This window comes from Phascolarctos cinereus, unplaced genomic scaffold (assembly GCF_003287225.1).
Source record: "Phascolarctos cinereus isolate Bilbo 61053 unplaced genomic scaffold, phaCin_HiC Scaffold_5;HRSCAF=322, whole genome shotgun sequence".
Lineage (NCBI taxonomy): Eukaryota > Metazoa > Chordata > Mammalia > Diprotodontia > Phascolarctidae > Phascolarctos > Phascolarctos cinereus.
The window spans coordinates 47,215,566-47,240,993 of NW_027555958.1; the positions used below are offsets into that span (position 1 = coordinate 47,215,566).

At 41.4% G+C, this 25,428-nt stretch overlaps 1 protein-coding gene across 1 annotated transcript in view; it reads left to right on the forward strand.

Annotated features, from left to right (window-relative positions):
• Positions 1–25,428, forward strand: part of NOTCH2 (notch receptor 2) — a 182,785-nt gene that overhangs the window by 101,429 nt on the left and 55,928 nt on the right. Inside the window, 3 exon segments of the mRNA XM_021003323.2 lie at positions 1,561–1,683; positions 22,706–22,939; positions 24,736–24,891. Of these exon segments, the coding sequence (XP_020858982.1) occupies positions 1,561–1,683; positions 22,706–22,939; positions 24,736–24,891 (513 nt within the window).

Below are 25,428 nucleotides of genomic sequence, written 5' to 3' on the forward strand. Positions count from 1 at the left end.
AAGGTCAGTTGTTAGTGTTGTTATTTTTATTGCTAGATGGAAGTCACAAGTTTGACTTCCTATCAAGATTTATTATCTAGTTTCTCACCATTGGCCAGAGAAACAGCCCTGTAGTAGTTGGTCAGCTCTGTGTATCATTGACCAGGCAGTAGCTCAGTGTAAACCCCAGGACTGGACAAACTCATTGCCCCTTCTGGAAAAATGTCACAAAACTCAATGCTCCGCTGGTTCATAGATCCATGTTTCTAATGATTACTTTTAAATGTGGAATAGTACAAGAGACTTTTCACCTGTCTAAAGGACTGTGGTCCCCTTTATAGCATTCATATCTTTGAATAGAATAAATGTGGTCATGCATTCCATACAGTTATATATGAGATCATTAAAAAAAATTGGGAGCCCAAAAAATAATCTAGTAGTCTTGGTCATACTTAGTAATATCATCATTATGGTGTTCCTAAAGGAACATCATTCTGTTGAGTCATAATTTCCAGTTTCATTTAAATACTTAGTTTCGCAGAGAGTGATTTCTTTTCGTCTCCACCCAAATTATCTGGCCAGTGTTATTTTGTGTGGTTGCTGCTAAAAAACAAAACAAAACAAAACAAAATAAAACAAACAAACTCGCTGGGCCTAGGGTGGAGTAGCATAGATGTAGAATTCATAGGAAGAGCTTGTGATGGAGCTAGAGGAGGAAAGAAAGTACAAGGGGTGACTTGGGAGGCCAAATGTAATGACTGATGCGTGGTGGATTTTGTCTTAGAAGTTGGTGAGCTATTGATCTTGAAGCTTTGGTGGCTTTGGATTACATCAGTCAAGGGGGACCCAAATTTCAGTGCCAGAAATAGGCAGGAGAGGAGCAAACCCACAACGGGACCACTAGAAGCAGTCAATGGATAGAGCAGTTATTAAGAGGAAGGTGGGCATGATCTTCTGTGCTAAAGCAAAGAACAAAATAGAGAGGAGATAAAGAGTAGTTTAGGGGGAGAAATGAATTTAGAATATTGGTACACTTAATGGACATAAGGATATCCTTGTGTATTCTAATAAAAAAGAATTTAATTACGACAGCTCTATTGTCTTACCTCCTTCTCTCCCTTCTCTTTCCCAACCCGAGTGACTGACATGAAGAAAGAATTTGATGGGTATGTTTTTAAAATACTACCAGTGATGTCCTAGTAGCAGGAAAAGTTCACCTTCTCACCAGGATTTTATCCTGTGCAAGTAAAATGGGAATCAGTGGATGTTCTAGTGGAACTTTGCAGCCTTGGAGGGGAGGGATCACCATGAGGGAATTATTCTAGGTACAGTATGTAATGTTTGCTCTATAGAAGAAAGAGTGGGGGGGAGAGGTTTCTGATTGATGTTCTTTTGTCTGAGCATAGACTTAGAGCTTAAAGAGTCCATAGGCGGATTATGTAGACCAACCTCCTTTTCTTACAGTTGAGGAACCTGAGCAGAACCTGCTGGCTGACCAAGTTTGGATCAGAACCTATGGCAGATCACCTTTTCCCTGTGTGAATTACTGACCTATTTTTGTTACTGTTCCTCTTGTATCAGGTTTTGAAGGAAACACTTGTGAGAAGAATATTGATGACTGTCCCAACCACAATTGTCAGAATGGCGGAGTTTGTGTCGATGGGGTTAATACTTACAATTGTCGCTGTCCTCCGCAGTGGACAGGTAAGTGGAATGTGCCGTAGGTGGGCTGAGACCAGAAGGGCACTGGCAGTGGCACCAGGAATGTTTCCGAGGAGGCCAGTGATTGACATATGACCTTCAACAATTTCCACTGAGCCGCTGAAAAGCCACTTTGTGGTCTGTGGCTGAAACCCTCTCAGCTCTTACTTACTCAGCTTATTATTGTAGGGTACATTTCCACGCCCCAGACTCAAGATGTTGACCTTTCTCAGCTACAGGGAGATATTTCAAATAATATTTTTGAGTAGATGCTGATCAAGCACTCACCATTTACTGAGTACTGTGGGGATGAGGGTAGGTGAAACAAGAGAATATATTAGAGACATTATCCCTGGCCTCTAACAGGTTATTGTCTTGTTTAGGAAATATTTATCAACATTTATGAATCAGGTAATGATATGAGATAGTATCCAATTGTCTAAATGCATTGTATGAACAGTAAACTTTTGTAGGATTTCAGAGAATCAATCTGTTGATCAACAAACATTTATTAAGCTGTATTCCAGGCAAATATGAATAATTTTTATTATTTATTTTATTTTCTATTGTGGGAAAGACTTAGGGAGACCAATTAGGGGGCCATTGCATTAAACCTGGAAAAAAGGGATGAAGGCCTGAATTAAGTGACTTAAGTAAGTAAGATGGAGGTAAGCCATGTTGGAAAAGACAGGATTTGGCAACATGACTGGATGTAGAGAGTGAGGGAGAATAAGGAGTTTTGAGGATCTTGATGAGTTTGTGGAGCTGAGAAGCCAGAAGGAGTACAGTGCTATCAAAAGAAACTGGGAAGTTTGGAAGAAGGTTGGATTTGGGGAGAAATAGAATGAATTTTGTTAATGTAGGCTAGGTACCATTTTACTTCTTTCCATAATAATGATTGCTATGAGCTAGCATTTATATAGTACTTTTAAGTTGGCAAAGCACTTTAGAAATATTATCTCCTTTGATCCTCATGACAACCCTGGGGAGTGGGGATGCTAGCCCCACTTTACAGATGAGGAAACTGAGACAAACAGAGTTAAATGACTTGCCCAAGGTCACAGGACTAGTAAAGGTCTGAGGCCACGTTTGAACTTAAGTCTTTCCAACTCTACGTACAGCTCTCTCTCTCTCTCTCTCTCTCTGTGCATTATGGCGCCATTGTGTAATTGTGTACAGTGCGTGTTGATGTCATTGTGTGTGCGATACTACCCATCACCCTCTGTCTATTCACCTTGCCCATTATAGCATCAGGAGTCCCCAAAGTAAGGAATTAGGCTTTCTGCTCTTGACTGTGCACCACCAGCCGCCACTGTGGTTTATACATAGAGACACCTCAGGGAGTATTTTGTTGAATGAACTGAGTTGACTTAATTGGGAACCTGGTTCTGTTTCTCTTGTCTTGGAATTAGGGCCAGAGAGTTGAGGGCCAGTGTTGTCCAGCTGCTCATTCATTTTTGGAGGTTAAATGTTTTTACCTCAACTTTTGATTCCAGCTTAGGCACTTATGAACCAGGCCTTCTTAAAGATGATGATCAGAGTATTAACGCATTTGTTAGAAGTGAAAATTGGAGAAGGTTTCTGGTGTGGGAGGGAATAGAGATAGAGAGACAGAGACAGAGGAGGAGAAAAAAGAGAGAGAGCCACATTGCCAATGGTAATAATATCTTTTCTGTCCCCTTCCCCCCCTTGCCCAAAGAGGACTAATGTTAAATCCCAACCATAACAATTTTTTTTCCTCTGAAAGATCCCTTAGTCCTTGTCCCCACCTAATTATTCCCTAGTAGAGGGAGGGATACTGGGGATAACTGTGATGTAAGAATCAGAAGACATCAATAAAAACTTAGTTTTTAAAAAAAATTGCCTAGCAGCTTTCCTGGAAGGACATCCATTTCTGCTTTTAGACTCCAAATCTGACACTTTTTTAATACTTTCTCACCAGGCTTCCCTGGGGATGGACTTCCCCTAGAATTCTTCCTGGTGTCCTCAGCATGTGAACTAACTTTCAGCTTGTTCTGCCATCTCCCTTCTAGTCTGTTACCATTGACACAGGAGGTTTTCAGAAGCCAAAACATTTTTTAATTAAAAAATTTATGATAGTGAACAGAAGCAGGAGAGCAGTCTAACTACATCAACAACAATATTGCAAAAGACTTCAGCTTCGATGGCTGTAGTGGCTGAGTCAGGACTCCAGAAGCCTGATGCCAACGAAGCACATCCCTCCCCACCACATGCCCCCTCACTGGTAGAAAGGTGTTGAAGAGTGTACGCGAGATGTAACCAATGTGACACTTAGTTTTGGCTCTGCTTGCGTGGTACAAGGGAGGACTTTTCATTTGAGGGGATAGGAAGTGTGAAGAGGGCTACTAAAGGAAGGATGGTTATAGTGATGGGAGGAAAAAAGCAAAGGAAGAAAACATCATCCATGAAACATTTTTAAAAAATATACAGAAAAGGAAAATAAATAAATAAACAGGCAAAAACAAACAGAAAACAGTAGAAGGAAGTTCAGAAGGGGACACAGACCAGGATGGCAGTGTTGGTACTGCCATGTTAAATGAGATGTATGTAGCTTAAAAAGAATTTGATAGGGTCACGATTTCCTATGGAAGAAGAAAAAAATATAAGAAATAATGTGACTTGATCTTTAGGGAGGTTTGATGGTTGTTTTATAATCTCTCTGTGGTAACTGAGCAGCGTAAGATGCTTGAACTTGATTATATCCTAATCTCTTCCATGCCCTGTGGGAGAATGGTTCTGTGTGGTATGAAAGCCTCTGATGCCCATGGAGATTAAAGAGCTTTGTAATTTCTCTTTTTTTTTTTTTAATACCAGTTTCCTGCTCTCATATTTGTTAGGAAGCCCCAGCCCCCAGCAGTCTTTCGCCAACCTTGTGATATTTTCCAAAATATCTGTCTAGGACATTGTGGAAAAACATTACCTGTTTAAAGTCCCTCCTCTCCATTTTGGGAATATCTTCTGGCAGGAGACAGGGTGTGAAGATGGTGAAATAGTGATTGGGAAATCTTGTTCAGGCACTTTTCTGTCACCTGTTTCTGCCAAAGGGACCCCCAGTGTCCGAGTTAGCATCCCATCAAACTTCACCTTCTTCTTTCTCCAGTTAGTCAACCATCATTTATTAAAAAGTCCACACCGTGTGTCTTGGCACTGGGCTAGAGGCTTACAGGTTATTTTTACTTCTCACACCAACGTTTTCATTTCCAGTAACTGCCATTTTCCAGTAATTTTTTTTTCTTGGGATTATAGGCAGCTGAGCTGATGGTTTTTCCTTTCTGAAGGAAAAGAGGTATGAAGGAGTGGTCTGGGATGTTCTGCCAGCTAGGAAGATGGCAGAGCAGTTTCTGATTCTTAGAAACTTTCATCATTACCTTTTACTTAGTCGAGAATCTGGAGCTTTGGTTTTAATTCAGGTCCCTTGATGTGAAATTTCAGAATAACAGCATGTAGCCAGAAGCAGTAGCTCTCTCTGCATAAGGGACAGTGGGTCTTATTGTAGGGCCTCTGAACATCTGCTCAAAGACTTGATAATCCTAATATTTAGTAATTTGCATTTCATGTTTTTTTTTAATTAGTCAGGGCTTTGCAAAAGCTAATGAATGCAGGAAAAATAAACCCAATATAGTTTGAGGGTTTACCTTGTATTTGGTTTAGTTCGTTTTTAGCAAGGAACTTTAGGAAGGCCCAAGCCAGAGCAGTCTTTCCCAACCATGTCATATTTTATCCCTGTGCACAGAATTCCCTTCCTTTTTCCAAGATGAATTTCTCTGCAGAAAGATGTGTCTGGCCTGACTTTGGTTAGAGAAATTAGCGGTAGCAGCAGTGGTAGAAGAGCCAGTAGTTACGTACGGTGATATCAAGTTTGAAAAACATCCTTAGATCTTCATGACAGCATTTGCTTTTCATTTCAAAGATGAGAAAATTGAGGCTAAGTGACTTGCAACTAGTTAGGTATCTGGTTTTGTTTTGGTTTGGGTTTTTTTGTGAGGCAGTTGGGGTTAAGTGACTTGCCTAGGGTCACACAGCTAGTAAGTATCATGTGTCTGAGGCCAGATTTGAACTGAGGTCCTCCTGACTCTGGGGCCAGTGCTCTATCTGCTGTGCTACCTAGCTGCCCTCAGCCAGTTAGGTATCTAAGGTAGGATTTGAATCTAGGTTTTTCTAGCTCCCAAACCCAGAATTTAATCTACTGTACGACATGACCTATGTGAACGAATAGCTGTGTGGTGCAGTGGATAGAGGGCTGCACCTGGAGTTGTAAAGACCTGAGTTTTAGCTGTGTGACCCTGGACAAGTCACTTACCCACTGCCTGCCTCAGTTTCCTCAGCTGCAAAATGAGGATCGTAAGAGCACCCACCCGCTAGATTGGTTGTGAGGATAAACTAAGATGATTGCAAAGTGTTTAGCACCAAATCATTGCTAGTTATCATTGTTATTGTTATTATTATTATTATCATTATTATCATTGTTATTGTTAGCTATTAAGCAGAGAAGAAGGAGCTGCTAGTGTGGTGCATTGACCAGGAAGGAGAAGTATGATTGCCAGCTGTCTTTGTGGGAAGGACTAGGTGGGGTATATATTACCACAGAAACTTGGCATTACATGAACTCCTGGGAGATTTGAGACCATAGAATATATATGTTGAGAAGACCTTGATGGAGAGAGTTTTGTTTACCCTTGTCCATGTCAGTATTGTGCGTCTGGTAAAAGGACCACTCAGAGCCTGAGAGTTCAAATAACGACCTTTTACTGAAATCGTATTCCAGTACTCTCAGAAGCAGTTCTCAAGGCAGTTAAGAAGCCATTTGGGGGGCAGCTAAATGGTGCATTGGATAGCACACTGACCCTGGAGTCAGGAGGACCTGAGTTCAAATCCAGCCTCAGACTAGACTAACTAGCTGGGTGACCCTGGGCAAGTCACTTAAGCCGATTGCCCCTCAAAAAACAGCGGTTTAGGAAGATAAAAAATAAAAACCACTGGCAAAAGTAGTAGATGAGGAGTGGCCCTTGTTCTCATGTGCTACTCACCAAAGTCCTAAAAACTACTTTTACATTTTCCCTTTGCCCAAAGGGCCCACAGTTGGGTCCCAGATTAGTTCACTTGGGGGCAAAGTTAACCCAACTTGTCCCAGGTCTGTACTACCACTTCCTTACATACAGTAACCCAACTGGTGTTGTGGGAGTTGGGGTGGGGGTGGGGTAGAGAAGGAGAATTAACTCACCCGTTCCCAGCACTGTTAGTGTCCTGGCCCACAATGGCCCCGTACTTATGGATAGGGAGCATGGGATTCTGTGGCATGCACTAGAGTCAAAATTATCTGATATTATTACCCAGCTCTTTCAGTTTTGTTCATTGTTTAATCCTGGGGAAGTCTTAGAATCCTTATTTCTTGTGTTGTGGCCTGTCCCAGTATCTTATTGGACCATTGGCAGGACAAATTCCATTCAGTTGCGCATCCATTTCTTAAATCCCTACTACCTGCGAGGCACTGGGGGGGTTGTGAAGATGAAGCGAGATAGAATTACTGCTTTGACTTGAGCGCCGAGTCTGATACATAGGATGCAGTAAGAAACGCTTGTTGATGAGGGCAAGGATGAAGATGAGGATGGAAACCACTTGTTGGTTATGGTAGAGTAGGGAATCCTTCATGTTTGGCTTTGACAAGGTAGCAGCTGGAGTCCCTTCCATCTATCAGAATTCTGTGATTCTCTGAGAGGTACAAAAAACAACAGGGGGAAAGGGAAATTTCTTTATAGTTTCCCATAGCAGGTGGCCCCTGAGCTGAGACTTTAATAAAGATAAAGATTGACCCATTGATATATCAACATCTGCTTTGCCACTGAGCCCTAAGGACGATGGGACTTTTCCACTTGACTTGCGGCTGAAACCTTCCCTATAGATTGTCTCCCCTATTAGAACGTGAGCTCCTTCAGAGCAGCAACTGCATAGAACTTTTTAACAGAGCCACAATAAGCTCTAAGTAAATGCTTCATTCATTTCTTCATATTGATATAAATGCAAAGATAAATTAGAAATATTAGTATTGGTGTTATTTATGGCGACCAGGCCTCTGATCTCGGGTATCAGACAGTAGTAGGTTACAGTGAACACACAGAGAGCAGCCCTGTACAGGTTTCAGTAGAAGGGATAATGTTGCCCTTGACCCCAGGTGAAAGAGATTCAGGCTGTGTACAATCAAGTGTCCTCAAGTGGCATTCTCCAGATTTCTGTTTTTGAGGGCTGGGGTATGACCTGGGCTGCAACATTACTGAGAGCCATTTATTTGTAGCACACTCTCAGCATTCTGACAGTTATACCCCCTTTCCACTGTCACCTCCTTTCCTCCTGCCCCAGGCTGTAGAACGTTTGTAACTTCCTAGGCCACCTTCAGGAGTATGAGTCATCCTGCTCTAGTCCTCTCTAAGCTCAGGCAAAAGGAAGCATAAATAGTCAAGAAGTGCTCGGCCTCTCTTGAAGATCTGTTGATTCTATCTCTGCAGGCTCTTATCGCCCACCCTTTCTCTCTACTCATGGTGACTGTCTTAGTGAAGACCTGCCCAGACATCGCTACCTCCATGAAGCGCTGTCTGAGCTCTCCCCCACTGCAGTCAGGAAAGATCTTCCCTTTCCTAGACATCCTTCATTCACTTATCCATTATTTTGTGGATTGTTAGTTACTTATGTAGGTGTGTTGCCCTATTAGACTACAGGATCCATAAAGGCAGGTACTCTCTCTTATCTAAAGTTGGTATCTCTCTTAGTGCCTAATAATACAGTGCTCTGCCCACAGAGTTGTTATTGTTCAGTCTTGTCCGACTCTTCATGACCCCATGTGGGATTTCTTGGCAGAGGTACTAGAATGGTTTGCCATTTCCTCCTCCACCTTATTTGACAGATGAGGAAACTGAGACAAACAGGTTTAATCTACTTGCCCAAGGTCACACAGCTAGTAAGCGTCTGAGGCTGGTTTTGAACTCAGGAAGATAAATGACTGACTCCAGGCCTGGCATTCTATCAACTGTTCCCCCTAGCTGCCCTCTGTCTATAGTAGACCTTTTTTCAGTAGGTGTGCTAGGCATTCCTTTTAAGCAATTCCTTTAAGGGACATAAACCAGAGTGAGAATGGAAAAGGAATAGCCGCATGTTTCCTAACCAGAGATGCCCTCAGACCATCTTTGAGACCCACTTGGAGAAGATGTATTTTGAGGGGCTCTTTAGGAGGGCCTGTGTAGATCAGGCCATTTACAATGTTCACATCTCTCAGGTTGTTTGAGTTAAGCATAACAAATATTTCTGCTCATATTTGAAGAACAGTTAAGAAAATGAATTCAAGTAGTTCAAAGCAGGGATCCTTAGAGGAAACTTGTGTTATTTGATGAGCTTAGGTTCTAGTCTTTTAAATTTTGGTTGGCCCAAGGCTCTGCTCGCAAATCCCCCTCCTCGACCGCTTCTGAGTTCACTGGTCGGGCAGGCGTGATTTATTATTTTGTGCTGAACCTATGAATGCAATTTCATCTTGGTCCCAAAATTGTGCTTTGGGGCCCTGGGCAGACATGAGCAGTGGACCTTAGGTGGATACGAGTCAAATCTAACTGGTTGAACTTTTCTCCCAGCTCTCATTTATAGAATGATGAGCCCAAGGAGTTTGTTAAAACTCTCATGGGTGTCAGTTGCTTCAATTTCAGTAACTCTTTTTTTGGCATGAAAAGCTAAGCAGTGACTGCCAAAGTTGGTGCCTGAGCCTTTCGTGTCTGGGGCCTTGGGCTTTTGCGCATTTTAGTTTTTTGAACCAGGTGTCCCTGATTCTGTCCAATTCTTAGCTGGTGACAGGCTGATCTGTAATGTGAGGCTTTTCCCACCACAGCTTTCAATTTCATTTATTTATTTATTTTTTTTTAAGAGAAAACTGTATAGAGATTGTTCCCCCTGGTTCAGAGTGGAAAGTCATTATTTTCTGGGAGCTCAAAAATACCCTCATTTGTATTCTGGATGGAGAGAACAGGAAATGTCTCAAATTTCAGTTTCTCCTCTGTCATGCTGATTATGAGTGCCTGATTACAAGCCTGTTCTCTGGATTTATGCATTGCCTTCCTGGATCCTACTTTTTTAGTTTCTTATTGGTCCTCATAAAAATCCTTCTCTGATTCTTTATCGTGGCATGGAGGTGAGCCCTCAGTTCTCAAAAACTGGGCCAGGAGAACGTACTCCCTGGCAGGTTCTACAGGTGGAAATGCTTCAAGTACGGGCCCTATGACAGACAGTGTTTGTTATTTGAAGACCAACCTGGCTGAGTTAGGGGCTCATCACCAGCAAGATCCCTTAACATCTAGGCAGATTTTTTTGGCCTTGGGGATGAGTATAAACATACATGATAGCTGCCAGTCCTGTGCAACCTGTTTCTGTAGTGATGTTAGTGGAATGGTGGAAAAGGAGGTAGGGGGTAGGAGCTGTTACAAATTGCACCGTTCTGAGATCATTGATAAACACTAGTTGATTTTAACTCCTGATACTCCTTATGTGCAGTCTTTGTCCAGTGACCAAGGGGATAAAGTGCTAAAGGAACTGAATCACCTCCATAGTAATACCAAGAAACTTAAAAAAAAAAAAAGAACCTTAATAAAAGAATAACTCCTACAGGTTCCCTTTGGAGGACTGAATAAATGGAGTAGAAGAGTTGGCATTCTCCAGGGAAGACCAGTCTAAGGGCTCTGTTGTGTGACCAGAGACCACAAGAAGCATTTCATGGGAACCTTGATTATCCCAATTCATATTGCCCACGATTGGCTGTTGGCCTTCATTCTCAAAGAAGACCAAAATGACATCACTGTGTTGGAGTCAAGGTGCAGTATGTCTGACTGTGACTGATCAGGCAATACTCGTGGTAAACACAAGCTAAGAGCCCACCATGATGATCATAGTAGCCTAGATTTAGAACTGGAAGGGACCCTTAGGGACCATCTGGTCCTGCCCCCCTCATTTTACAGATGAGGAAACTGAGGCCCAGAGGATTTTGATAATTGTAACTTATGCACCAACGGTATAGGGTGAAAAGTAGAGAAATTCAATAAAGAGTTTGATTAGATGCTTCAAAGCAAGGTGGTGTATAACTTGACACACAATTATTTCACTGCAATTGTGAATACGGAGGGGAGGATCATGAACACTTCATTAGAAACTGAGGCCTGTATATCATTCAGGATGAGAGTCCTAATTGTGGTGAACACCAAACAACATCACAAGTGAAATTGGCTGCATCTTAATAGGCAGGAAATGACTAGTTACTGATGTGGGAGTCATTTCAGAATTAGCTATCTGTGTGCAGTCAGATCATTGACTGATAATCATAAAGGTAATTTAGAAGGGAAGGTAAAGACAAGAATAATGCACTGCATGTTATCATAGCAGCTCCCACCTGACATACTTTAACTGCGAGTCACATCGCCTCTCGCCTCAGTTTCTGTAGCTGTAAAATGAGAAGGGTGGAATGGATAGGATTTAACTTCCCTTTCAATTATAAATCTTCAAAATCCTGTGAACTCTGGAAAATTGGAAAATGCTTTAAGTCATTAACTCTGTCATTGTTACTTAGAGAATTTTGTGATGCACAACAGTCACCCTAATGAGAGGGCCATAGGAGCTCAGAAACCACCTTGTCTGTTAAGCAATTGATTGGTTGCCAAGCAGAGCAATGTGGCAACGAAGGCCAATCCAGGTTTTGTTTAAGATAGAAGTTTACAAGTGTCTCATCATAAAAGAGCAAGAAGCAATGGAGAGGAAACCAACCCTGCAGAATGCTTGAGCCCTAGGAAAGTTAGATCATCCCAAGAGCATTTTGTACGTGAACCTGGAAAGAAAACAAAAAGACAGGAGTAAGCTAATGATGTTTCTATAGTCAACTCTCCTCTTCAGCAAATTTAATAGAACCACTGCAGTGGATACTACCTCCTCAGGGTGTGAAATACACAACTTTAAAGACATGCAGTGATGAATTTTCAAAATACCTCAGAGGGGAGAATTCTTAAAGCATATGAAAATATCACAGATCATCTTTAAAATGTCACTAAAATATTATAAAAATAACATAAAATATATAAAGCATCACAAATATCACATACAAATATCACCCAGAAAAGGCAATCAAAAAGACTGCAATTGCTAATACGTAGGTCTACTTTCTAATCTCTAAAATCTTTAAATGAATGATCTGAGACTATATTTTAGTTGTTCTTTAATAAAAAAAAATTGCAATGACTTATTTCCCATGCCATACTAAATTTTCATAGTCCCACCCCATACTGAGAGATGTAAAGACTGTAATTCTTTCTCTCTTTACTTCTTAAAAAGTAAAAAATTAAAATTAAATTAAATAAAAAATTAAAAAACTTGGAATAAAGTACAATCCCAATTTAAATGATCACTAAAAGGAAACTAAAGTCTGAGTAATTGTAGTAACCAGTCTTTTTACTAGAGAAGAGATAATCAAATAAACCTCTTCTTCCTCTTGGCAAAGAAATGGAAACCTAGGTGCAGAAGATTCCATAATCTGTCAGATACAGTTACTTCATCAGTTGGTTTTGCTTAACTTTTTTCTTTGTTATAAGAAAGAGTTCTGTGCTAAAGGGTGGGACCATGGATTATATCCAAAAATGACTTATCATATAAAAACAACAGACATAAAGTGTGTTTTTTAAGAGGGAAAAAAAGGGTGGTGGTACAGAATATGGGCAGTTCAGCTTGGTTAGCCAGATTATCTTCCCTACTCTGGTGGGGCATGTTTATTAATCCACCACTTCCATTTTCACTTTATGGTATCAATCAGTAAACATTTATTAAGTGCCTTCTGTGTGCCAGGCACCATGCAAAGCTCTGGGGATACCAAAAAAGACGAAAGACAGTCCCTGACCTCGAGGAGCTTATGATGATATGGTTTGTGTCTATGAGAGGGTTATAATCAGCATGTTGCTGGGGTGTTCTGAAAATGGTACTTGAAAATCTGAATGTAAAAAGGAAAGGCTTTTGATTTTTGAAATGTGGGTGGGTGGTCCCACTTTCACTTTCCTGGGCTTTGTTTTCTCCATATGGTGATAATAATACCTCCTTCCTAATTTGGCTGGACTTAGTGCTTTGGGGTAAATTTAAAACTTTTGTCATTGGCTTACATCCACTATTTAGAAAGAGATCTTTTTGAGAGCATTGATTCGGTTCCATCATTCTCTCACTGTTCGTAGGATTACATATCGGGGGCTGGTGGTAGACCTAAAGGCAATCTAGTCCAGCCCCTCCCTCATTTCATAAATGTGGAACCTGAGGCCCAGAGAAGTTCAGTGATTTGTCCAGGGTTTGAACCCAGGTTTCCTGATGCTAGAGGCAGTGGGTTTTTTCCCATTGTACCTCACATATTCTACGTTCAAACCATATTCGGGTTCTGACAGTGCCCTCCAAAAATGGCCTGTATTTTGCTGTGTCTTTGTTCATTCTTTTCTTAATTCTGTAATGCCTTTTGGAGATTGTCTACCAGCGATTGCCTTTCCTTTGCTGCTGCTGCTGTTTTTCCATACCGTTTTTCATTTGGCATTCCCTCTACCTCTCTGCCTCTCTACTGGCTGTCCCCTTGCCTAGAATGCACCCTTTCCTCACCTCCTTCTTTTGTAATCCTCAACTCCTTTCAGACCTGAGCTCAAGGGCCACCTCCTCCTACCCAAGGCCTCTCCTGATTCCCCTCCACCCCAACCTTGTGTGTGTGTGTACACGCACCTTCGTATACTCACATATATGTATGTATGTGATATACACACACATATACACACATATTTATATCTATACATTTTGTTTTCCCTCCAATAAAATGGAAGCTTCTTGGAGGAAGGGGTGCCTGGAATGTAGGTACTTAAGAAATACTTGTTGAAGGGGCGGCTAGGTGGCGCAGTGGATAGAGCACCAGCCCTGAAGTCAGGAGGACCCGAGTTCAAATCTGGCCTCAGACCAAACACTTGACACTTACTAGCTGTATGACTTTGGGCAAGTCACTTAACCCCAGTTGCCTAAAAATAAAAAATAAATACTTGTTGAATTGAATTGGCCCCAGAGGAAATACTAGAACCAGTAAGTGCAAATGATGAGGAGGCTGATTTTGGCTTAGAATGTAAGGAAGGAATTTCCAAAATTGAAGCTTTCCCAAAATGAAATGACTTGTCTTGGGGGATAGTAAGTTACTCAGTGAGTAACTCCCAGTTACTGGAGGTCTTCCTGTGGAAACCCCATGACCATCTTTTGGGTTTTTTGGTAGTGGGAGCTCTTGGTTTAGGCATCTGCTTGATTAGACGATCTTTGAGGTACCTTCCTCAGAGAGTCTCTGATTCCCTGACCAATTCAGCCACAGTGACCACTCCTTCTGAGTTCCACCAGCATTTAAGTTTCTCTTCATTTGGCACCCAACTTCTGCTTCTTGTTCATTTTCTTCACGTGCATTGCCCAGTCCCCAACCTCTAACATAAACTCCGTGAGGATAATGACTGTCCTATACCTCTTTCTACTTTGCAAAGCATTGTTAACTTACTAGACACTCAGAAAATGTGTGATTAACATTGCCCCTTGCTCTTGACTCTACATCATCTCAGCAGTTTTTAAGCTCTTTAAACTTATCCAAGCACTTGATCATATGAAGCTCACCACCGTTGCTAGTTGATGCTTGTGGTGGTCACAGAAAATGTAGTTTTTTAAGCAGATAGGATTTTCCTTTTCCTTTTTACAATAGTAAATGGAAAAGGTGCTAAATAGACAGAGCTATCCCATAGCCAGTTGTCAGATAGCAATAGCATGAAGTGTCTTAGCAGGTGAAACGATTACTGGAAGAACAAGTTACTGGTTTATGCCCACAAGAACTTGCCAAACTGGACTTTATGCAACACATTTTGGGAATTCACCAACAAGACCTAAGTGTAGACGAAGGTGCTACAAGCTGAGGCTTGTTATACCCGGGAGTTAGCACCTTCAGAAGTCTGGCAGGAAGCTATAGAAGAGCTGGGATCTCTTTTCTTACCAAAAGGCTTTTAAATGGCAGGCATCTGAGAACACGACCCTTTTTTCTCCTTGTACTGTCCTCAGAAATGACAGAATGGGTAACAACCCACTCACATCTTTCATGTGGTCTGTGCTTGGTATCCAGAAGCTGGATGATTAATCAGGAGGATTCTGATATCCCTTCTGGTAAGTGGTGACAGGTAGTTGAGGAGTAAAAATAAAAAAAAATTTTAAAAAGGCAGGGGGTTAATCCCTTGTATTCCTAAAGCTAGATCTTGATGGTAACCTGTGGACTCACCTAAGAGGAAGGGCAGAGAGGGCCTCAGTCTAGTTTTGGTGGGAGTGTCATAGGGAAAATGTATGTGTGCAGATCCTTCTACCTGCCCTCTTTCCCCCTCCAAGTCATGATACCCATCAACCTTGGGAAACAAGTTAACATTGAATAGTTCATGGTGCTCAGGAGAATTTTATATGTGGGCCAAGAATATTGGAAGCTATTGTACTAGGATGACAGGCAAAGGTATTTCTGTATTGATTTATGATGTGTCTGCCCATACATGTTATTTCTTTTCTTGTGAGTGTTATGCTTCTCTTACTGCTGTGTGTCGTGGGATGGCATACCTGAATTCAAAGCCTACCTTTGTGATGTTGCTTCCCTGGGACTGATAAGGGAGTTGGACTGGATAGCCCCTGAGATCTTTTCCAAGTTGGCAGCCATGATCAAGTTAGATTTTTTGACAGTCACATCACTTTGTTGACTAATTGAGATTTTGATCAAATAAAACTCCCTGGACCATCATGCAGTGATGTCATTTGGTCCTCTTTGAAAACGAAGGCTGAAATAACAATGTGAATTGCTATCTAACCACCTTCCCCCTCATTTTCAAAACCTATTTAGGCATTTACGTTTATCCTTGGTTATTTTGATCTTGCTAAATTGAGGTCTTTTTCGATTCTGAGTCTCACACAAGGGTGGTAAATGTTTAACAATTGGCTCTTCCAAAAAGCATGACCCACTTTTAATTTTCGTCTTTATTATTAACATTTTCCTATCACTTTCTTAAGTCTAGACAACCAGTAAAGCAATGAATCAAGCCCTGATCTGCAGCGTTTGCCAGTTACTGAGATATAAATGCTCACACTGAAAATTTAACCTCTGGTCTCACAGAAAATGTGTTTGTCTGTCTCTCCAGTTTTTTGTTATTGATAGCTTTCATTAGCCTGTCATCTATGTCTTCATCCAAGCAGTGAATAAAATATTGAACATGGCCAGACCAAGGACAGAGTCCTATCATAGTCTCACCCCAAGTACACCTAGAAAGTACAGGCTCCTCATCTTTGGTCTTATGTGTTTGTGTTAGTTCTCTTTATATTTTGGCAGTTCACCCTTATCAGACAGGTATTTGCCTCAAAGATTTTTCTCCTGCTTGTCAGATTCTCCTCTTATTCTGGTTCCTATTGATTGTATTCATACAAAAGCTTTTCAGGGGCAGTTAGATGTTGCAGTGGATAGAGCACTGGCCCTAGATTCAGGAAGACCTGAGTTCAAATCTGCCTCAGACCCTGGACACTTACTAGGTGTGTGTCCTTGGGCAAGTCGCTTTACCCCATTGCTTCACCAAAAAAAAAAAAGCTTTTCAATTTCATGTAATTGAAATTATCCATTTTCTCTTTTGCAGTTATCTTTAACCCTTGTTCACTTAGCTAAGAACTTTCCCTGTTAGCCGTATCTATGAAAGGTACGTGATATCATTGTCTTTTAAATATTCTCTGGTGTGACCTTTATATCAAGGTTGCATATTTATTTTGAGTTTGGGGAGGAATATGATATAGGAGTGAAGGGAAGAGAATTAGCATTATCATTTGATTTTCTCACAACCTGCAAGGTGTCGGTACTATTATTATCTTCATTTTACAGTTGAGGATACTAAGGCAAACAGAGGGTAAGTGACTTGCCCAAAGTCACACATCTAGTACGTGTCTGAGGCTGGATTTGAACTTAGGTCTTCCTGACTCGAGGCCCAGTGCACAATATATTGCCTCATTCAGCTTCCTGGGTGTTGGTCCACACCCAATTTCTGCCAAAGTACTTTCCAGTTTCCCAGTAATTTCTTCTGAAGTATGGAGTTCTTTTCCGATTAATTTGTGTTCTCCTACTTATTAACAGACTAAGTCATTTCCATACTTTCTGGTCTTGGTATTGAGAGTTCCCAACCTGGTCCCTTACTTCTTAAACATGTAAGATCTCCATTCTTCTCAGGCTGGTCTCTGCTGTTTCTCACATGCTCCACACTCAGTCTGATCCCCCTGCCTTTGATCAGGATGATCAGTAAGGTGGGAATGCTCCCGTCCTTTCCCTTTGCCTATAGAAATGCTTCCCATCTTCAGTGCTCAGCTTAAGTTCCACCCAGCTAGGTCCAGCTGCTCCAGCCCGGTCCAGCTGCTCCAGCCCTTACTAATTGTGTCCTCTTCTTTACTGACCATATCACTCTTCTGATGCTAGCTTATGTTTTACTTTTTTAGTTTTTCAATGTATGCCTTATCTCTCTAGTGATTTTCTAAGTTTCTTGAGGCCAGCAGCCATTTAAAGAATACCTTTGCACACCCCCTTACAACATAAAACACTGTACTGGGTGTGTCCTAAATTGTAAGCTCCTATGGGCCACATATAGCATCCTACTTATTTTGTATCTCCTTCAGCATCTAGGGCAATGCATTGCACATAATAAGTGCTTGATAAATATTTTTAAATGTTGAATGAAAGACCTTGAAGGGAATACCAGCTCTGTGGTCTCTGAACTGTAATTTTGGATTGAACTTAATTTTGTGTGCAAAACTGCATAGGGGTCTACTTGGGTGCCATGTTAGTCAAGCAAATAATTTTACTCTTCTGGACAAGCATAAATCTAGATATGGAAGGGACCTCAAAGACCAATTAATCCAACTCTTCATTTTAGAGGTGAGTTTATATCGGTATTCTCCTGTGCTGGCAGGATGATGGCACAAAGGAAATGAATCACGTAAATAAACGTAATTTTGGAAGGAAACACATGTCAGATGAAAAATATTTTGGTAGAGCTAGGCAAAGGAAAAAAAGGACCCTGGTAGAAATAAGGCCAAATAGGACTAGACTTCTGGAAGGGGAACGCCTCAGTCCTACAGGATTTCTAATGTACAATAAAGTTATCCTTAAAAGGTAGCACAGTGACTTCCAACTCCGGTTTTCATATCAGTCTGTGAAATAGGTGATGTGTGCTTTTCAATAAATGATGTGATATATTTAATTCTGATAGCTTTTCTTCAAAGACAAGTCTCATGCCTGGAGTAATGCCTTTTGTATTTGCAAAGTTGTTGTCCCGCCCCCATCCAGTGACCTGGGGTGTGTGCGTGCGTGTGTGTGTGTGTGTGTGTGTGTGTGTGTGTGTGTGTGTGTCCATGTCCATGTCCATGTAAGCAAAGAACAAATGAATGCATGAAAAAGTGAAGGGGGAATACAAGAAAAAGGCTAAACTTCCAGGAATGGAAAGAGAAATAGCATAAACTTTAAAAACCCGGGACACAAGAAGATAAAGAGAAAAGGGAAAACAGAAGTGAAAATCACCAAAATCTCAAAGAAATAAAATGAAGGAAAGTAAAGCAGATGAAAGACAGAATCCTGTGGCCCTCCTAGAAGCCAAAGGACAAGAGAAACTATAGAATTATTCAAAAGATAAAGTTCATAAAAGAAATTGGGAATGAAATTAGGTCAGAATTTGTTGCTCCAAGAACAAAAATTAGCTCTCATTGCAGAATCTGAAAACCCAGTTGGCAGAGTAGGAAAAACTGAATGCACAATTAAAAAAAAACCTTTCCAAAGAAGTAGAAGCTACTACTGAGAGAACGACAGATTGGGATACGTTACTGACATGGAGGAAAATTCCAAGAAGAGAAGTAAAAGGCAACAGTTCTATTAAAACAGACATGACATTAGAGTGACACCTCACAAATAAGATGTACAGGGATAATTTAAGAATCACAGATCTCCCCAAAGACCATGACCCATCAAACTGCCTGAATTCAGCAAATCATACAAGAATACTGTGAAGAACTTTTGAATGAAAAAGCATTAGTTGAGAGAATTCACAAATTACCATCAGTCACCTTTCATGATGGATCAGTATTTTACTTCTTTCCTTTTCATCCCATTGTACTAATGGAAAACTCAACTACAGAAGGATGGAGTGAATTGCTCAAGATTACACTTCTCTTCTCTGACAAGAGTCCTTTTTTTCCTCCGTTTTCCATTCTAAAATTTGTCTTTTTTAGCCTCATTATATCACTGTGAGAAATCAAAGTGATGATTATAGCAAGTGGAAAATACTTAGATTTTTTAAAAAAGATGTTCATTATGTCCTGAACCATGCCTTGAATCACCCCATATCTGGGCAAGAAGGAAGTGATACTTCAGTTGCTTAGATACCACTGCTAAATTAAATTAGTGGGACAACATGAAAATATTGAGTCAGCACCAAAATTAAAGTCTTATTTCTGTTGAAACTTTCAATACTGAAGCAACTCTCCACTCAAGATACGCTGTCATATTTTCATTTCTAAATCTCCCATGAATCCTAGTAAACACAGCTGTTGGCAGTCTAAGCGAACATTTTTGCAAGGAGGGGAACAGAGCAGAGCTTGGTTGATAGCAGTCACTTAAGGTAGTCTGCCCTGAAGAGCTTGCCCTGGCCCCTCGTGTTTTCTGATAAGCTTTACTTCCCTTTTCCACACTTATGCTAAAAAGCCCTCCCTTCTCTCAGCCTTTGTCATTTCTGTTTGACCTAGAATTGGACACATGGTTGCTCAGAAAATTCTTGATTGACTGATTTTTTTTGGTGATATCTCTATGCTACAGGATGATTGTTTTCTGGGTTGAAACGTCATGTGCTTTCCTGTTATAGAATCTTTGTCCATCAGTGACTGTAAAGTAGAGTAAGAAGTGAATTTGAGGAGAGTGGAGAGTAGGAGGAGAGTGGAATGTAAGTAGACTATACTAGGGGTGTTCATTATTGGAGTATTCGTTATCCACACCCCCAGATTGATATTATTGTATATGACCCATACCTTTGTTTTCATTGAGGTAGGGAAACTCCTATCAATGCAGATCAGCAGCTGAGAAGAATAAAACTTAATGAGTTGTTGGGGGTGGAGCATGAGAAGTTAGGTGACCTCCAAGGGTAATGTTACCCCATTATGTGTCCCAACTGAGACTTGAACCCAGGTCTTCCTGACTCAGAGGATGACTATCCACTGTGCCACACTGCATCCCTGTGTTTCTATGTAAGGGAGTAAAAGTCATCATAATATAAAAATATTTACTTATGAACTGACCCACTTAAAAATTAGCCTCCACTCTGACGTCCTTGCCATTTAAAGCTAGCCTCTAACAAGGCTGTCCTTACCCATTGCCAGTTAGTCTTTGCTGGTCTCCTTTTGATTGTTGTAAAGTGAATCAGAAAAGAAGGCTTTGAATATCAGAGAATTAATAGAGGCAGAGGCTTTAGGGGAAATTTATGAAGCACTTGAATTTTTTTTGTAACAATCACCATCTTTATTATGATTTTTCTGTCATAATTTTGTTGGAAAAATTACACCCTTAAAAAAATCTTTTTTTGGTTCATTAGTACATAGTTATAATTGTAACTTTAGTTTTGTTAAATTAAAACAGACTTATTTACATACTTTCATTTCATTTTTCAAGATAAATCCCAAAAATGCCTTTTTAAAAACTATTTACTATGAAATGTTGATCCCCATTTTAAGTGGATTCACTTTAAGTGACCTTTTTCTAGTACTAGTTATCCATCAGCAACAAGGGTCTTGTGTATATTTCTTTGACCTTGGAAAAATGGGCTTTGAGCAGTCCTTAATGTCTTTAGATTCAACTTAATGTCATGGTTTACAAATCTTAATATTTGATTTAATTCAACAGACATTTGTTATGTGCTGCTTGTATTCAAGTTACTGAGCTGGACCCTACGTGTCAAAAAGTCCCTTCTGGTGATGAGATCATTTGATCTTTTAAAGATCTGACATGAAGTAGACCATTCATCAGCTTTAAAGTTTGTGATTTGGCTGTCAGATTTATTCTTACTACTGTTTAAAATCCCTTAACTTCCATGTGAAGCTGTACCTTCTTTGTCCTGGTCATGGGGAGAGTAGATGTTATCCCAGCCCCCTAGCCCACACAATAGTAGGGTTAGAAACATCTTAAGATTGCCGCCATATTGTGGTTCAGTCTGACACTCTGTGTCCCTTTACACTCTGTGGATTTCCTCTGTCCTTTCTGTCTTTTGGGTGGACATGCTCAGGCCAGACCCCTCTCCAGATTCTGCCTTTCCCTATTCTATGCTTAAAAGTGCCAGGGTTTTTTCATGCTTTCATTAATTTCTACTGTTGTGTGTAGGGGGAGGACAGGGAGGCTAGGCAATGGGGTTAAGTGATTTGGCAGGGTCACACAGCTTCACCTTTTCTTTTTGGTGTAGAAATTTCCTTTCCTTGTTTTCTTCTTCATCTCCTAATTATCCTTCAGCCTATTCATGTGTATGTGATCCCAGGCATTTTCCAAGTTTTAAAGAGTCCAGAATTCCAGGACTCTCTAGCAGTGTAACTGTAGGAAAGCCACTTAATCTTGCTACATGTTAGTTTCCTCATCTGTAAAATGGGGATAATAATGCCCATAGAACCTACCTCACAGGTTTGTTGTGAGGATCAGATGAGCTGATGCAAACATTGCATAAATGTGAGCTGTGACTGTTTTTTTACCCAGTCAAATTCCCATGAGGCCAGAATTTCTAGGGAATGGAATATGCTTCTGTTTCTCTGTGGTTTTTCTGGCACAAACCATCATAATTTATATTTTTATACACACATGTATATGTATATATGTATATGTGCATACATACATATATCTGTATGTGTATACATGCATGTATACATATATGAATATATACACATGTGAATCTTGATGGATGGGTAGATCTTCTTTGTACATAGTTATTTACATGTTATCAATCCCACCCCGCTTAGACTGTGAGTTCCTTGACATCAGGAACTGTTTTTACCTTGACACGGTGCTTGGCACACACTAGGCATTTCATAAATACTTTTTAACTAGGCCTTGGCATTGAAAGCGCTTCCCAACCCAGCCCCCTCCTACCTTTCCAGTCTTCTTATACCTTATTCCCCAACATGTATGCTTTGATCCAGTGACCTGGCCTCCTGGTTGTCCCACAAACAGGACACTCCATCTCCTGGCTCTGCACATTCTCTCTGGCTGTCCCCCATGAGTAGAATGTTCTCCCTCTTCTGCTCCAACTATAGACCACTCTGGCTTCCTTTAAGTCTCAAATAGAATCCTACTTCCTAGAGGAACCCTTCCCTCACTCATCCTAATTACAGTGTTTCCCTTACTTTAATTGTTTTGTAGCTTTATGTAGCTTGTTTTGTATGTATTTGTTTGCATGGTGCCTCATGGCACCTCTGTCTCATGGAGGACTAGCACTTATGGTGAGAGGGCTTGATGAGTCCTTTTCAGGGTTCCTCATCCACCTTTGGTGTCTACCTTTCACCCAACTCTCACCTGTGACTCCAAGAAGCTGTAGCCTGTGCAGTGGCCACACCCCAGTAAACCATCTCAGCAGACAGGCAACAGGTTGAGGGTAACCAGTGGGCCTCAGACCTGTTGGTGAGTTAAAGGGCTGTCTAGCCCAAACGTGAAGACTTCCGCCAGTAGAATAGGTGGATGAGAACAGTTTGTTCCAGTGGCCATGAAGGCGGCTGAAGCAAGTGCCTGGTACATGGCGGACACTTAATAATTGTTTATTGATTGATTGACTTAACTGGTGAATGGTGGTGAGGACAAGCCAAGTGCCTATAGCATGACATGGTACTGACCACCTGGGAATAATAGTCCTGCTGTCTGTGTTCTCTTCCCTTCCCCCCCCCCCAGGTCAGTTTTGCACAGAGGATGTGGACGAATGCCAGCTACAGCCCAACGCTTGTCAGAATGGAGGTACCTGCACCAATCACAATGGGGGCTATGGATGTGTCTGTGTCAATGGATGGAGCGGCGACGACTGCAGCGAGAATATTGATGACTGCGCCTTTGCTGCCTGCACTGCGGGCTCCACCTGCATTGACCGTGTGGCCTCCTTCTCCTGCACATGCCCAGAAGGAAAGGCGGGTAAGAAGAACAGGGAGTCTGGTCAGCTAGGTAGGGGTGGGTGAGTTTTCATAGCTTGTCCTGTGTGATACCAAAGTGCTCGAAATGCCATTTTTAAGTGTAGATAATTTGAAACTTTCCTTCTTGAAATGTAGTCCTGTATACGAAGTATGGAGAGTCAGAGCTTCAGGGTTTTGTTTTGTTTTTTTGTCCAGCTGACTTGGGGTTGATTCAGCACTATTCATTTCTGCTTTTTGTACCTCATTTTCTGTTGCCAAAAACAAGCCTACTAACTGCTGACATCCGAAAGTATCTTTTCATCTCCTTGAAATTATAAGATTAAATAACTCTTCATGAATAAAAGGCAATAATTATTAGTGATAAAGGGTCTTTGGGACTTGATCTCAGCATGAAATGTATTTATCAGTGTTCTCTTAAACTAAACTTCTGCCAACAAAAAGTAAAAATATGGAGAGTCTAATTAGGGAGGGCTGAGTATCTCAGCCCCTGTCATCATCCCCTGGGGCCTTTAAATGCAAAATTAAAGTAGCTAAAACCACTGCTAATCGAATAGCTTTTAGATGAGGAGGAAGCAGATGAAAACGTTAGGAAGATAGAAGAGTTGTGAAACATTTCATTATGAATGCTTTTCCAAAGGCCCCACCTCCAGCTTTGCCACAGGAGTCTTACTCATGTGTCCTTAAGCAGACTGCAGACTGGAAAATCCAGTTCCCAGGTGACTCTTCTCATTTGGTGGACAAGGGTACCTGGTAATGTCTTCTTCAGAACCCCTCAGGTTCCCAGACAAGGAAAGCTGACGCTCTGAAACAGCTGCTTAAAATTAGCAGGACACCATTCATTTAGGTTTACTCTCCTTGGGCTGGTAAGAGCCTTGTGCTTACCAGGGATCAGGAATCTAGTGAAACTCAGCTTTTGCTCTCATTTGCTAGTCCTCAGAGAAGGGGTGAAGGGAGGTCTTCCTTTTCAGAGAGGTGGCCATGGGAAGGCTTACCTTGTTCAGGATCACTTCCACGGCCATAAGTCCATGTTCATCTGAGGGCAAAGGGTCCAGAACACGAGGACTGTGTTGTAGAAGCTCTGGTTTCTTTCCTGGTGGGCCCAGAGTGGCCTCCAAGGCAGAACCAGGCGTAGAGAGAGATCTCCTGCTTTTGTAGAGGTGCCCCTCCCTACCAACACCAGCCATCATGACTGTGGTATTGATCACCCGGGTTTGACTGAACCTTCTCCTCTCTGGTAAGGGAGAGGAGGATTTTCTTCAGTAATGGCCTCAGACTGCCTTAAAGATGGCCCTAGTGCCCAAGAGTTGGGGGAGGGGGCATTTACAGCCTTGCTATACACTGCCTGTTCAGGCTACACCTAAAATACTGTGTTTGGTCACTGCTGGGCACCACAGTGCTAAAGGAATACAAGATTGTGCCATATGAGGATAGGTGTGAAGGAACTGGGGATGTTTATTCTGTAGAAGAGAGGACTTAAGGGGTCATGATGGCAGTCTTCCACGATTTGGAAGACTGTCATGTAAGAAAAAAAAAATAGACCTGGTCTTCATTCTATGGGTCAGAACTTAAAAGCGCGGGGAGACATCGCAGAGACAGATTTAGGTTTGCTTTGGGGAGAGCATCTGAACAGCTGGAGCATCCAAAACTGGAAAGGGCTGCCTGGGGAATGAGTGAGTCTCCTCTCTTTGGAAGTCTTCTGGAAGAGGCCGGATGACCACTCCGATGGAATGTTGTAGCGGGCGTAGATCCTTCTGTTATTCTAACGATGACCTCCCATTCCTCTTCTTTTGGGGACAGGTCTTCTGTGTCACCTGGATGATGCGTGCATTAGCAACCCTTGCCACAAGGGGGCGCTGTGTGACACCAACCCCCTGAATGGGCAGTACATCTGCACCTGTCCACAAGGCTACAAGGGGGCTGCCTGCACTGATGATGTGGATGAATGTGCCATGGGTGAGTACATGCGACTTGGGGCCGCTAGGGGGCGCCATAGTGCACAGTGCGGAGTCTAGAGTCACGAAGACCTGAGTTCAAACCAGCCTCAGACACTTACTAGCTGTGTGACCCTATGCAAGGCACTGAACCTCTGTTTACCTCAGTTTCTTTGCCTGTAGAATAGGGATAATAATAGCAACTACGTCACAATGTTGATGTGAGGACCAAGAGAGATAATCAGTATAAAACGCTTAGCACGGTTCTGGCATGTAGTAGGTGCTATCTAAATGTTAGCTGTTGTGATTATTAACCTCAGTTTCCACGACTGTAAAATGGGGATAATTATACCTACCTCCCATGATTGTTGTGAGAATCAAATGAAATAATTATTTTAAGTGCTTAGCATAGTGCCTGCCACATATTGAGTGCTATATAAATGTTAGCTGTAGTTGTTATTTATAATAATAATAATTAGTAGTAGTAGTAATCTCAGTAACTGTAAAATGGAGGATTAATAATAGCACCTACCTCCCAGGGTTAATGTGAGGACCAAAA